This window comes from Dermacentor variabilis, chromosome 2 (genome assembly GCF_050947875.1).
Source record: "Dermacentor variabilis isolate Ectoservices chromosome 2, ASM5094787v1, whole genome shotgun sequence".
NCBI classification, from domain to species: Eukaryota; Metazoa; Arthropoda; class Arachnida; order Ixodida; family Ixodidae; genus Dermacentor; species Dermacentor variabilis.
The window spans coordinates 136522109-136537783 of record NC_134569.1 but is presented as its reverse complement, the minus strand read 5'-3'; the positions used below and the strand labels follow the sequence as shown (position 1 = coordinate 136537783).

General features: G+C 47.2%; 1 protein-coding gene across 1 annotated transcript in view; it reads right to left on the bottom strand.

Moving 5' to 3' along the window:
* LOC142572751 (uncharacterized) overlaps nucleotides 1-15082 on the bottom strand; it is a 218094-nt gene extending 203012 nt beyond the window's left edge. The window contains exon 1 of the mRNA XM_075682075.1: nucleotides 14498-15082. Coding sequence (XP_075538190.1) covers nucleotides 14498-14923 — 426 coding nt within the window. The 5' untranslated portion in view covers nucleotides 14924-15082. The remainder of the gene's footprint in view (nucleotides 1-14497) is intronic.
* Between the last annotated feature and the right edge of the window lie 593 nt (nucleotides 15083-15675).

Here is a 15675-nt window from a genome sequence, read left to right as displayed (position 1 = left end):
GGAGTATAGTTAAATTTCTTTCGGTAAAAATCTACTGCGCTGCATTTTAAACTAGCCAAAGACTGAACTTATTAAATTTCAATAACATGTATTTAACCACAACGGCCGAAATGCAAAGGAAAGTACTTTGCAATCCGTAACGTCACACTGACGTACGGTTCTGGGCTTTCGGCGTGAAACTCAAAAATGAAAACTGGAGCGTCATTTTCTCTTTTAATAATCAGCTTAATGCCGCACACTTGATCTAATCTGGTCAACTGCGCCCTGCAAACAACTGTGAGTTTTCCTAGGCATATCACCGTGACGACGAATAAACGATGCACTAAATTTCAAAGAAAGCTGGCAACTCAATAGGAGTCGAACACGAAAATTGAATTTCTAAAACTTCACACACCATCGCACGGGATAGGCTTAGCCCATCAGCTAAATGACGGAAGGTAAGCGCCAGAGAAATGCAATGTAACCCCTACTCAGGAAGACACGGTGGCTGACGAAGAACACAATCTGACCGTTAATGAGGAGGTTACTGAAGCGAACACCACAGGCCAAGGGCAATTCCATTGCCCTTCGAAAATTCTCAGCAACTTCACTGAAGTTTCATAGAGGTCCATTCAATGACGTCATCACTTCATATTCTAAGCATAAATCACCAGGCGTATACAAAGTCGAATTGCAACAGAGTCATGAATGCAACCTCCGGAATAACGGTGGTTCTCTGTGCTGTCCCCACTTTTTTTTTTTTTTTGCTACCATGTCTGCGCGATTACTTTCCCTTTATCACTTCTCTCATATTCCAGCTTTGAAAAGGAGATCCTAGATTTTACCATTAGAACAGCACAGCTTAAACTTCACACCGTAGCGTTGCTGTACTATATTAAAGTGCTAGAATTTCCGCATCGGCAATGAAATGCCAATTAGCCCAATGATTAATTATTCTCGATAGAGCTTCGCGTCCCCGAATGAACGTGGACTGTTACGTTCGTTGAGGGAGCGGACTGTAACACTATGCAGCACTACAAACCGTTTTAAGGTGATGTAAACCTGGTGGTCCAAGTAATAAATTGCTTTGCCTAAGACAACACATTCGTAGGCTGTGTAAAAAAATAAGCGATGCATCTTTACGAGTGGCATGCAATTATTGAGCTGAAATTATCTAATTCACTACTGTGCTCAGGAACTGGTAGCTCTGCGCAACAACCACAGTCTTCCTTGCAGAAGAATCACTCGGTGCATTTACTAACCTGCGTCGCTCTTTTTCCCGGTAGTATACCACAATAAGTGTCGTTAACCCTTAAAATTCGAACAGAAACTAATGTTCGACAATTCTGACCAGTGAATTTTCCAATCGGATGCAATACAGAACAATGATGACTATTCGATTCGTATCGAACGGTCATCACAGATTCGCATCGAATACTAATTGAATAGTGAGGACTGTTTGATCCACACTCGAAATGTCCGATATTCGCACAATTCTAATATCGGAATAAGCTTTGCCAATAAGAGCGTGTAGCAGCACATCTGTAAGCAGCAATACAAAATGGCCAGCTTCAGAGACTGACACCTCCATACTACACCTCCATATTACAGCATCGACAAAGGATGATTCGGTGTATTTTGAAAAAAAAAAACATTTCGGTGTAGATGGCTGCACTCGGTTAATAATCTTTTCAACTTTTCTGATTAAACAAAGTTAGAATGCTGGAGTTGACAAAATGGCTCCATTGCTGGGGAGAGCTCTGACGAAAGAAATGTTTCATAAAGTTTACCTTGAGCCCTGCGAGCCTGCCGAAAGACAGTAACAAACCGCGCCCGGCGTGAGATCTCGACAACATGCAGCGTAAAACAGTGTCAGTAGAGCAACACGATATTGGATTTACTGCATTTATGAGTCACGAATAAGCGCGCAATCATTTCTTTAACTAAAAACAAAAGTAATGATTAAATGCTTTACGAATCATAATACGAAGAACACGGAATATTAGAAACATTAAAGCCAGCAGCAAAACAAAATAAAGCATACATGACAATATACAGATTTTTCGTTCCTTCTCTGCGTATGGGCTTCTACATTTGCCATCAAATTCTACTGCGAGTATTTCTGCTTGCATCAATATATATTTAACTAGAATGTTCGTTTTCCCTCATTGTTGCGTACGTTTCTTTTTAATAGTTACTCTATACAGTGATGTCAATTCTTTTTCACGTATTAACAGTCACCAAAAAGGAGCACCAATGGAGCCGCGTACGCCAAGTCACTATTATTATTATTATTATTATTATTATTATTATTATTATTATTATTATTATTATTATTATTATTATTATTATTATTATTATTATTATTATTATTATTATTGCGCATGTCTTGTTTCTGCCGCTTCTCATCTTTCTTTCTTTTTCCTTGTTGCTTTACGTGGTTATAAAATGCTTGGCCGATATAAACAACGTAAGAAACTGCCTCGCTTTGTGATAGCTCAGCTGTTCTGTTTGGATGGGTTAGCAGGAGGTACTTATCATCGCATACGCGTCAAGTATCTACTGTCTCCAGCATGTGCGTCGCCGCTTAACGTTGCTGGAATACTCCTCAACGCGTCGTCACGCGGTAGAATGCGAAAACAGCCTTTGCATGCCCGATGGAATTGGTCTCTGTGGTGATTTCAGTGAAAATGCCGTCCAAATCGAGTACTGTAACATTACTCACGCAAAGCGACCGCAATGAAACATTACAAAAAAAAGGTATAAAAACAAGGTCGTACTAAAACAAGGCTGAAGCCCGTGCAGACATTGATCGCAACCATCTCACGTTGTTAGCTTGATAAATATATTCAATTGCTCAGAGTTCAATACGAAAAAAAAAATATTTTCACACCGTTATGTGGCTCCGAGTCCATTCAGAGGAGAAAGCTTTTTGTCTTTTAAGCCCTCCATTGCGAAGAGTTCATCATGTCACTCATCAAATTCAAAGAAAGCTACGAGGACTGGCCGTACGAAGCATTTCACAAGCACCTGCTTGTTCAAGGCGATGCGGGCAGCACGATATCATGCACCTGGCCAGAGTCTAAGCACACGAGCTCCTAGAACCCTGCCAACTAATTTCTTGCTCCCGTCGTCACTCACATTTTCTGAAAAGAATATGACGTCAGCGTGGGCACGGAGTAATCGTACAGAGGCGAGTAATACTACTCTCGCTACTCATAGAAAGCCCATTAACTAAAGCTTTGTGCTCGGTTCTTCCGCAATGCAGGCGCGAATATTCTACAACTGGCGCGTCGAAATAGCAGCGAAGCCATGAGAAAAGAGAACGCAGGCGCTGTGTACGCAGCCTGCAAATAGCCGAGAAGCAAGATTAAGTAATATCCTTCCGGGTGGAAACGCAAAAATGAGCGCTTCCATTTTTAGCAAATAATTATAGATCACACTGGAAAAGGAGGTCGGCAGCAGTGTCTCCCTGCCATAGTTTCGGCAAATTAAAAAGCGTACCATTAGAACATGAGTATAATCCTTCGAGTCTGTTACTTTTACGTGTCAGTTTTTTTCTTTCTCTAAAAGTTGACTCAGACTAGGCTTTACGAATAATAATTAATAAATGTACCCCCGCCCCCCCGACTTCATAAAACCTTAAAGCTTGCTTTTTTTTCAGTCGTGATTGCAGTTCTTTGGTTCGTACCTCTACTACCCGACTGACTGTTGCTAGCTACCGGCATTGTGGCGAGAAACGCCTCTCTATTTCTGGCAAATGATTAGAAAGAAAAGAATATGCTGAACTTGAGATCGTAGAAGGCGATTTTAAAGTAATAATAATAATAAGAAAGACACTTAATACAAGACTTTCTGAAAACAGAAACAGGGGCCGAATTCAAAAAAAGCTTTTGGTTCCGAGGGGTCTTTCCCACAGGCCAGCAGCTTTTGCTAACAGTATGCCAGTCATCACGATTGTCTGACATTTGCTCTTAGGAACAGTTCCAGCATAAGATTTTTTTTCCTTTCTTGAAATAGTTTGAGGTCTTAGAGAAGAACGGAAAAGTAGCACTCGTATTGTTTTTGGAGGAAGGGTCACTTGTTTCCTTCACAATTGCTTCGCAATCGAACGCGCAAGTATAAAAACAACAAAAAGAATGTTACCTAACTCAGTAACCATGTTTCAGCGTGTGAGAGCACGCTGCTGGCGGGTTTTTCAAGGAAGTCAGTAAAAATTACCGTTCATATCCTTGATGTTGGCGAAGTTATTAAGTGCATCTCATTTAAATCGACGACGTACATCTATAGGAAAACGTGTTCAGGATTCAGTAACTCTGGAGCAGCGCAAGACAAAAGGGCTCACTTGGAAATGGGAACAGATAGGAATCAACAGTAGGTCAACGAGAAAAACCTCATGCTGGAGCCAACGCTTCCGCAGGAGGACAGTGAACCCGCCAAACAGCACCAGCTTCGCTAACGTTAGTAATATGCACGCCAGTTACTCCTGAATAGCTGAATAAAAAATATATTTCAGTGTATAATTTTGCGCAACAAGGATAGGTAGAAAAACGTGTATTAGAGCGTCATTATATATATAGCAAGAAAAAGTCCATAGTCTAAAGATTTATGAATTTCCTGTTAGAGGTGACGCCTTGCGTTATTAGTTTTGTTATTATTAGTTGGCATTCTAGCACGCACGATCTCCTTGGCAGAGTGGAACACCGCACATACAAGGTGCACAAGACTGCACAGACTAAACCCGTCACTTCAACTCAAACCTCCAGCGGGTCTACACCGACGTGAAGCGTCTCTTCTGTGTCGGTTATGGCTTGGAGTTGCCTTCACGAATGCCTACTCAGCACTAATTGGAATGGCTGATACTCCTGCATGTGATGTTTGCGGATGCGAGGAGAACATTGACCACTTATTGTGCCATTGTCCTCAATTTCAAGCACGAAGACAGTCTTTGTCCAACACATTGAGGAAACTAGATGATCGTCCTCTGAGTGAACAGACCATATTAGAGCACCGTCCCGACCGATCATCGGCTCAGAAGGCAGTGAAGGCACTTTTGTGTTTTCTCAGAACCTCTGGTTTGCTCGAGCGACTTTAACTGAAGTGCTGTCCGTACACGTATTTACACCTTCTCTCTCCCTTCTTTCTCTTCCCCTTCTCCCATCCCCCAGTGTAGGGTAGCCAACCAGACTATTGACTGGTTAACATCCCTGCCTTCCTGAATTCTACTCTCTCTCTCTCTCTCTCTCTTCCTGGGACCATAAATGACTGCAATATTCTTTCGCCTGCAAGTGTTTACGTAGTGTCAATGATGATTTTTACCGCGTTTCTTGTACTTGATCTGGGTGTCAAATATATTACATTAGACTATATATATATATATATATATATATATATATATATATATATATATATATATATATATCCCTCGCTATAATGCTAGTAAAGGCGGAGCAGTTACCGGTATAAATAAATAAATAAATAAATAACAATGAATGAATGACCACAATCCAACAATATGGTTGGTATTTACGGCGAAGCGTGGTGCTCAGTCCACGCATCTTGTTACCTCTTCAAATCCAAGCGTCCTTTACCGGCTACTGGAGGAGGCTGAGGAGGAGGAGGGTAAGGATGAAACCGACGCGCTACTTTGGGTTTGGTAGTGGCACTTATTACTCTCGCAGCCGGCTGTAAAAGAATCGGAGCTCAAATCCTTGCGCCACTACTTTCCCGAGTGAGCGCTAAACTAGCCCATTGTCAGGACTTCAGTACCAAGCGCCTTCGGGAATTCCTCCAAGTGTTACAATAATTTTGCCGAGGCTGAACAGACTAAGGAAAAAGTTTGGAGGAGGCTTCAGCTTCGCCTTTAAGAGTGGAACGCGACAGCATTCAAATATTCCTGACTGCTTCTCACGCTTCCAGGCAACTGCAGCTTACGTAACCGTAACGTTTACCGCGAAACGTTGGCGCCGAACGCTATGCACGAAGACGAGGTTTCTGGTGGAAACGCGACCTCTTGCGTGGGCCACGGTGCGGCTGAGGCGAGCGCCATTCGGAGATGTTGCAATGGACCGGGCGCGCCGCTTTATAGCCTTTGATATTTGCAAAAGGGGTTTGTGTTTTGAGTTACCGCGTAGCAGAATTGTGTTTTCTCATATATCAAAATAACAATCCGACGCTATCAATTGTGTGGGTTGTGTATAAGCCGTACTTTAGAATTTTTCTGATGTATTTTACCTTAAGAAATTCAATTAGTTTAGTAACTTACTTGCGCTACATGGAGAGCTTGTGTGGTTGGGTATGCGTAGTTCTGTCAACCATAGGACCAGGCAGGATTCCGTAAAGGATACTCAACAATAGACCTTATTCACACTATCAATCAGGTGATAGAGAAATGTGCGGAATATAACCAACCCTTATATATAGCTTTCATTGATTACGAGAAAGCGTTTGATTCTGTCGAAACCTCAGCAGTCATGGAGGCATTACGGAACCAGGGTGTAGAAGAGCCGTATGTAAAAATACTGAAAGATATCTATAGCGGCTCCACAGCCACCGTAGTCCTCCATAAAGAAAGTAAGTTCCAATAAGGAAACGTGTCAGGCAGGGAGATACGATCTCTCCAATGCTATTCACAGCGTGTTTACAGGAGGTATTCAGAGACCTGGATTGGGAAGAATTGGGGATAAAAGTTAATGGAGAATACTTTAGTAACTTGCGATTCGCTGGTGATATTGCCTTGCTTAGTAACTCAGGGGACCAATTGCAATGCATGCTCACTGACCTGGAGAGTCAAAGCAGAAGAGTGGGTCTAAAAATTAATCTGCAGAAAGTTAGAGTAATGTTTAGCAGACTCGGAAGAGAACAGCAGTTTACGATAGGTAGTGAGGCACTGGAAGTGGTAAGGGAATACATCTACTTAGGGCTGGTAGTGACGGCGGATCCAGATCATGAGACGGAAATAATCAGAAGAATAAGAATGGGCTGGGGTGCGTTTGGCAGGCATTCTCAGATCATGAACAGCAGGTTGCCATTATCCCTCAAGAGAAAAGTGTATAACAGCTGTGTCTTACCAGTACTCACCTACGGGGCAGAAACCTGGAGGCTTAAGAAAAGGGTTCTACTCAAATTGAGGGCAACGCAACGAGCTATGGAAAGAAGAATGATAGGTGTAACGTTAAGGGATAAGGAAAGAGCAGATTGGGTGAGGGAACAAACGCGAGTTAATGACATCTTAGTTGAAATCAAGAAAAAGAAATGGGGGGCATGGGCAGGACATGTAATGAGGAGGGAAGATAACCGATGGTCATTAAGGGTTACGGACTGGATTCCAAGGGAAGGGAAGCGTAGCAGGGGGCGGCAGAAAGTTAAGTGGGCGGATGAGATTAAGAAGTTTGCAGGGACGACATGGCCACAATTAGTACATGACCGGGGTTGTTGGAGAAGCATGGGAGAGGCCTTTGCCCTGCAGTAGGCGTAACCAGGCTGATGCTGATGATGATGATGATGATGATGATGGTGGTGGTGGTGGTGGTGGTGGTGGTGGTGGTGGTGGTGGTGGTGGTGGTGGTTCGGATTAATTTTTGCGGAAACGACTGTCGACGCTGGACGCCGACGCCGGTTTTTCTGCGACACGAAGCGCTTAACGCTGTCGTGTTAACGTGTGCTGAAGGCAATGTACCATTGTCACTCCCCTGGGAAGCACGCCAACAGATATCGGTTGCCTTATCGCTCGTCATTCACTCACTGCGGAGCCAGTACGCCACACTGTGATGCTGAACTGAACTACACGCAGATGCAAACCAAGCACCAAACTCGCGTGAGCCGCAAGCGGCGGCAAGTGGTAGAAGAATGCAGGCGGACGGGAACCATAGAGAAAAAGTTACGTCGATGGACTCAAATAAAAGACGACAAACGGGACTCCTGTAACATTCTGAAAAGGTGTCTAAACTTTTCTTCGTCAGGTTTACATCAGCGAAAAGGAGCCAAAGTGCGTGTGGCAGGGAATCAAGATGAGCGCTTTTGGAAATTAGCGTTGTCATTTCATTTTCTAGCTGCTACTGGGGGCGTCTCTGCGCGTGAAAAAAGCAGGAATATAATATTCCTGCTGACTGAAACCTAATAAACGGTGCTGAAGGTTCCTAGTGCACAAAGCCGTAGCGCCGAGTCAAAGCCCAAGAAAACAGTTGAAGATAGCCTGTTTCGCATGGTTACCAGGAGGATGTGACCCTCTCAGTCTTAACGTTCACATCGTTACTGGTTTCACGGTCTTTCGAACATGAGCACGCTATTTAAACAGGTAAATGACAGTCTATTTGCTATATTATTTGATTCCTCCCTTAACCCACCCTTATAGTATTGTTTACGTTAAAAATGATAGTAGTTAAAAGGTGCAATGCCGCTGTAACACAAAAATGCCAATAGTTGCTAAATGTACGATGCCAGTTATTGCCGTCGCAAGTTTCACATGTCCTTCAATAGCAGCTATCGGCAAGGGAAGGTCGGCAAAAGTATAAATCGCTCAAATCTTGAGTTTGCGTTAACTGTACGCAAAGCTGGGCAGTATCGAAGCTACATGTATCCTACACACTGTATTAATATACTTTTTAGATGTATTGTATTGTATTGTTTTTGTATGTATTGTATTGTATACATGGCTTGTCATCATACATTCGACAAGCCATGTATCAGTATCTGCACTTTCGACACATCATACAACGTATCACGCATCTTCAGATAGAATATATACTACACATGGCAAAATCCACAATGACCACCAGTGTCACTGGCAGTAGTTAAAATTTATTCTGAGGCGACACATTTATGCTAACTCCTTTTTCTAATAACAGAATATAATTGAGAAAATCTAATGCTGTGCAGTAGTATTGATAATACAGATTTACTAATTAACTTTCTTTAACTATACTCGTTAGGAGTAATGTTACAACCGCAGAATGGAAGACACGTCGGTACTTTTAGCGTACAATTTTGCTAGAAACTTTGTGCTTGGAACTAGTTTCACGAAATAGAGACTCAACACGTGTCGCGAGAAGCAGTACTGTTCTGGCTACAGTTTTACACACACTATTTTACGCAATGTAATAACATATAATATGGAACCCCAGTGCACATTGTGGGGTTTTAAATACTTCGATCGCACTTAACGAGTGCCTGATCTGTATTTCTTGCTAAATACCCCCACAGACACTCCGCAATCGAATCAAAAGTTGCAAGAGGAGGCGCTAAAAAAATTGCCAGTTTTACCCGAAGGCGAAACATCGAAAGCGATAGCAAGTTTTAGCGTTGCACGGAAGGCATCTCAGAACGCTGGCGTGATGAACGTGATGAGGTGTCGAACCTCGATGGTGAACGAGGTGTGATTAAAGGAAAACCGTGGTGGTTGGTGGGCGTCCTAAGAAAGGACTGCATAAGTATAGCTTGACGTTCGATCACCATAATGTGATATGCACGCATCTGCTCAGCACAAACGCTGACGCTGGCCGTGGAAGACAGAACGCCGCCCTGTCTCCGGTATAGACAGACTGAGCGGAGCGTGAGAGTGCGTCCGCTTGGCTTTGTCGCTTCTGAAACAATACTCACTGCGCATCCCTGGAGGCCTTCTATTAATCCACGAGCTGGACGCGCAGGCGTCGTCAATAGCATTACAGCACGACAACGACGACGCCAACGGCGATGGCACAAATGCGCCTCGAGCCTTGGTATAATTGTTATCGCAATGAGAGATAGTCTTGTTTTATTGAAATTACTACAAATTGCAAAAAAAGAAGAAAAAATAAACGGGCGGATTAAAGAGTATGGGCCTACCATTCCACAGCACCACACGACGCAGCAGTCAACGTCCTCGACGAAAGCTGATATCGAGGCACCAGAAGCTTAAAATCTTGCCTGAGTTCACATGTAGCCTGTGCTCTAAGGACCGGTTATGCACAACTGGAGCGTAGGCCGAATGAAGTCTTAGCTCCAATGTACGTGGCCTAAGTGTGCGACAGCTAGCTAGTCAAATTTAATGAATTTCGGGAACGTATCGTATAAGACGGCAAACGGAACAAGCGCACGCGTGTACAAGCAATACGTGAAAAACAGCTTCGACGTTCGGCATCGGACAAAGCTTCCAGAAATCAAGCCAGGTGACTGTATTCCGGGACAAACAGGGCCTAGCCTTTTTGGTAGCCTTTTATAACATTATGTTAGGAAGAGTGAAACGGTATAGGCGTCTTAAATGTATTTGAAAGCGTCGGGATAAAGCGTTGAAATTCCTACCGAATGAATGTTGTGACGGCCTTGTGGCAGGATAATAGGTGTGGAAGACATGGACGGAGAACTGTGGTACCGACAAGTAGATATCGCATGCGAATAGAACATATATCGGTGGGTTAAAAAAGACGACAAATAATATCGTGAGCTGTTCTGATCGCTCTTCAGGCTTGACACTCTAGACACATTTCGGTTTGCGGAAAAATACAAAAAACAACGCCATTCAAATGCAAGGAGGGTTCCGATTATGAACGCACGTGACCCTAGTGCTATAATTAACACAGTCTTACGCAGGAAGCTGTCCAATGAGAAGCAGTTTTACGAAATGAACAACTTCGCGAAAGTGGCGCTATAGAAGCCGGCAGAAGCCCCGAAAAAGTGAGATTCGTGAAAACAGGTGTTCTTCCCCTCAACCAATCTCGCTCTGGTTTTGGTCGCTCAATTTGGCCGATATGCAGAACTTGTGTCGAAACAACTTTTGAATACTTGAGAGTCATTCTCAAGCAACAAATGTGCATATTTTTTTTTCTAGTTTTATCTATAAAATGACTATAAACTAACACCAGTAAATAAAAGACTGTCTCATCACTTATTTATTTATTTGGCCGCTTTATTTTGCGTCGGTCACTCTTTAGAAAGACAACAGAAGTGCCCCCATTGCTGGAGGCAATGAAGAAGTGGTACGGAATTATTTTGTAATTATAAACGTCACATCATGCAGCCAGTACTGCACAACTCACGCTCGTGTTACATCGCAAGCACCATAGCATGTTCCGGGATACAACAAAAGACAAAAAAAAAAATATGCACGTCGTCAAGTAACACCCAAGCTCAAGACCACGAGCGCACGGTGATCGCGCGACGAAAGAATTTCACACAATTAAAAACGCACGGCTCGGATTCGCGAAGCCTGGTTTCCGTTCTCGTCTCAACGGTTAAAAGCGGGAAAGGATGCCATCCACACAAAGAGGTCGACAAGAGATCTTTCATTTTCCCTCTTCGTTCTATATTCACAACCGCCGTCGTTTTGCGCGTTTCCTAACCCGTTCCACTAATAACAATGTCACTCGCGTTCGAGGTAAGTGGCACGACCACCCGACGATACACCACAGCGCGAAGCGAGCGCCTCGCTTCGTAAACTTCTTTCTTTCGTCATTCGACGTCCCGCGTGCTGAGCTAGCGACAGAGGCCCCAGCAGTCTGGCGAAGATATCGCTTCGCCACCCCCTTGGCGACGCGGCACAAATCAACTGGGCAAACAGAGCGACGCTGTGGTGCGGCCGCTGGAGCGCCGGCGGTGGCGGCGGCGGCGACCGATGCGGACATGGCGATGCCGGTCGCGATGGACGGGCCGGGAGACGGCGAGTTTCGGATTTCCCGAGCTTTCCCACTGCCGCCGATCCCTCCTCCACCTCCTCCTCCTGCTCCTTTTCGAAATCCCGTCCCTCCCAACCCATCGCCGGCCCGAACGACGACACGCTAACGCGTGGGGAACCGAAGCTCGTTCTCATTCGCCGATTCCTTCTCTTGTCATCATCTCGGGGATACCGTGAATGGAGACAGTTATGAATCGTGGAATGCGAAGATGCCGAGCGGGATAGAATGTACCGAGTGCAGATGTCAAATGTTCGCACGCGCACGCACAGATGGACCCGCGTTCCCAACTGCGACGCGGAGGCCAGGGGGCCGAATCCACCAAGCTTGTTTTGAGTTTACAGGTGTTCTTTGACATTGACCGGCCGCTATCGCTAGGAACGTGCGCAGCATCAACAATTGCTGACATTTCGATGTTACGGACAATCCTAAGTTCACGAGATTTTTTGTGAACACATGCACAGACTCGCAAAGCTTGCTTGTTTGTGATAAGTGCTTGTGACGGGCCCGTGAATACGTTTTGACTCGTTCGGCATTGAAACTGGCGGATGCCAATTTTGTTTTTTCAACCTGCGCGCTGCTATCTCGGTTCGACGTCGTTTCTATCGGCACGATATACGATGGCGCAGTGTTTCATGCAACGAGCAGACGCCACAAGTAGAACGTGTGCAATGATCGCACGCACTCTTTCCACGCTGGTGGCTTTAAATGCCGTAAACATCCTGTGTGGTCTCCACGAACCCCTTATCGACAACGGTCACACTCATGTCTCACTTTGAGCATATGCCTGATTAACTGGGTCAGTCGATCATGACAGCGCAGTTGCGTGTCCCTTCAGCTCGGTTGCTCCGATCGCGTGACCGCAGATAAAATGCGAGAAAAACAGAGGGAAAGGGCAGGAATATAGGCATGGATGGAGCGCATGCTTCTAATAACTTTGTGAATTTATGGCCTACACTGCGCCGAACAATCAGAAGAAGCTTTTCGTTCCTTAAAGACCATTCCCATTAGCCGGAGCGATCGCGAACACCACCTTCGCGGTCGCGGTTTGTTGGCACGAGCGACGTTTCTTACGAACATCTCTTTGCGTACGAAACGTACATATCGACGATTCTTCTTCGGGTCCCATTCGCTTCGCCTTCCTTCCCATTTACGCCACTGTCGGTCGTCTGCGAGCGAGAACTCGCTGAACCGCCCCGCTCGTTAGCGACGTGTTTTGCTTTCGCCAGCGCCGAAGAGAAAAATAATCGAGACGATAAAAAAAAAAAAAGCAACGTACTGCGGCACAAAAACGCGCCGTTCGGCCGTTGCACACACGTGTTTGTTGCGAAGAGCGCGCAGCGCGCCGAGATCGTAGAGCATACGCGAGTGGGATGGAGGCGGCGCGCGAAAGGGCGAACGTGGAAAGAAAAGAAAGAAGTGCACCTAAAAAGGAGAGAGCGTGAAAGAAAAAGAAGGCGAGACTGACTGACGTGACTAAGCGCCGCGAAAATGCGCGAGCTAGAGTTGCGAGTAGCCTTAGCTGCCGAGCCCGTCTACGTATAACCAACGAGCGGTATGCGAAGGGGAGCGGGAAGTTAAGGAGTGGGGGGGAGGGGAGCCCTTAATAGGACGCTCTCGAGCTCGTTATAGACGCGGCGAAAGACCAATCTCGTTCACCAGACTCGCTCGCGAAAAAAAAAAAAAGCTTTTGTTTTACTTTCACTGCGATGAAGGAAGTACGTGCCGAACGTCGCAAGCAAGCGGACAGGCATATCCGGTGGTTCCACAAGACAGACACGCTCGCACGCAAACGTATACGAACTGTCGTGTCTGTCGCGACTGTTTTCTCCTTCGATTGTTCTCTCTCATTTCAAAAGCGAACCATACCGAGCTCGTGGCTCGGGAGGTCGGTTCCGACTCACTCACGAGGCGCCACCGTCGAGAAATATTTCGGTGCTAGTACTAGGCAAATGGAAACCTTGAACTCCGGCGTACCGAGGCATTTCCCAAGCCCGCTGCGATAAACCGATTTCTCTCCTTTTTTTTCTTCGAAGTTGTTTCACCGTGATATAGTCAGAATCCGGTAGGGCTGAGTGACGCGACCGCCAGACAACGATGACATAGAAATCATGCCACTGCCAAAAGTGACGCTGCAAAGGCGAATGTAGAGCACAGTCGATTTCGACCGACGGCTCCGGGGAGGAAAAGCTAGAAAATATGCTCGGTCCCACTAATGCTAGGAGGCCATCGTTACCAGCGATTCGTTATAGTCTTTTCAGGATTACATTTTTTGTATCTGCCCATTCATTCCCGTCCTCTCACACCACTGGTGGAAGCGTCGGCACGAATAGCAGAGCGAAAACGCGTTTTAGGGTTGGCCGGGGGGACACACAGTCAGTGCTGCCCGGCCACGCACAGGTTTGCAATCAGTGCTCCAATCGTAGCCCGAAGCAATGCCGCGAACCGTTCCGTTCCCATTTCGGGATCGCGAGGAAACGTATAATCGGGAAAGAGGGAACACTCGAACACACAGGTGCCCAGTTTCGGGAACGGGCTCCGACGAGAAGGCAGTGGCGGCGCGCGCGCAGGCAGTGAGCGAGCAAGGGAAGAAGCGTGCCGAGGTCAAGCCTCGGTCGCCGCCGCCGCCGCTGCCTCGTGATTCGTGCAAACGCGCGCTCGAGCTGACGGGCGACGCTGGCAAAATGAAAAAGCACGCTGCGTAGCGTATGCACGATACCGCGGCCGTGCCCCGAAAAGTGAGCCTTGTTCACGGCCGTGCCACGCCACCTGCTCCTATAGCCACGCGGTGGGCCGTGGTGCACGGAGCGTCTCTCGCCACGACGTCGTCACACACGGCGGCGGATAGCGTAGTGAAGGCACACCATACTCACGGCACATGTGTGGCAGTTCCATTTGGCGGAGTAGCCTCCGAGGCAGTCAAAGCGGCTCAGGAGCGCGCGGAACTCGCAGGCGACCAGGCAGGCGAGCTGGTCGGCGCGCAGCGCTCGGTCGAGGCGGTCGGCGTGACACGAGCCGGCGTCCAGCAGCAGCCGCCGCATGGGCAGGTGCGTGCAGAAGGGCAGCCGAGCTGGCGGCGACGCGCACGATGCGGCCGCGGCTGCCGCTCCAGCGCTACACGAAGCGTTGCAGCGCGCCGACGACCGGAACGGGGGGAACGACACGGGTGGCTCGGCCGGAGGAGGCAGCTCGCCGCTGCCGCTGCCGCTACCGCGGCACACACACAGGGCGGCGCAGAGCACGAGCCGCCCGAGAAGCGCTTCCCAAGGTGCCGTCCCATGTCTAGGCGCCAAGGGCATAGTTCGTGGGCGCTGTGTCGCAGCACGCTCGTGGGTCAACCGAAGGGCGCCCCAGCCGCGGGACCCAGGGCTCCCGCATGACCGCGGCCTCAGCGACGACCTCGCACCGATCCGCAGGCCGCCATCTTGGCAAGCCTCCCCGCCGCCGATGCCAGCGGGCTCGAGCCTCTTCCGCGCATGCGCGCGCAGCTACCCCCCGCCGCTTCTACGCGCACACGGGAGACCGCGGACGCCGTCGTCTGCTCGACGGCGACGCGCGAGAACGCCGCTGGGGCACCTCGACGGCGCTACCGTCGGCTGCGACGCTTCCTCGCTGTGGCCCTCTACGCAAGCAAGCTCACCAGGAAATGTGTAACTGCATAAATTAGCCGAGCATCGTCGCATACTCATCAAGACGGGCTTCTTCGCGTGCTGCAACCTGTAAACCTGGTGGTAAATGAATTGAATTGAATTCTGGTGGTAGTAAATGTATACTTTGAAAGCAGCTGCTATTCTCTGCAAGCACCGTCCAAGACCAAACGTGTTTCTGCGCAGTACAAGCGTATTGTAAACAGCGAAATGAGTAAATGAAATTGCTGTCGGAGATGTGGCACGGCAGCCGACAACGCCCTTATGGTACCGGCAAAACGAGCGACGAGAAGGGTGATGTTCTCAACTAGAGGAGACGAACTATTCCGATCACTTGCGATTCTTGAGCTAGGCGTCGTGACGGGAGAGAAATTCGAAGTCAGCAACGCCAGCGCCACCTCGCT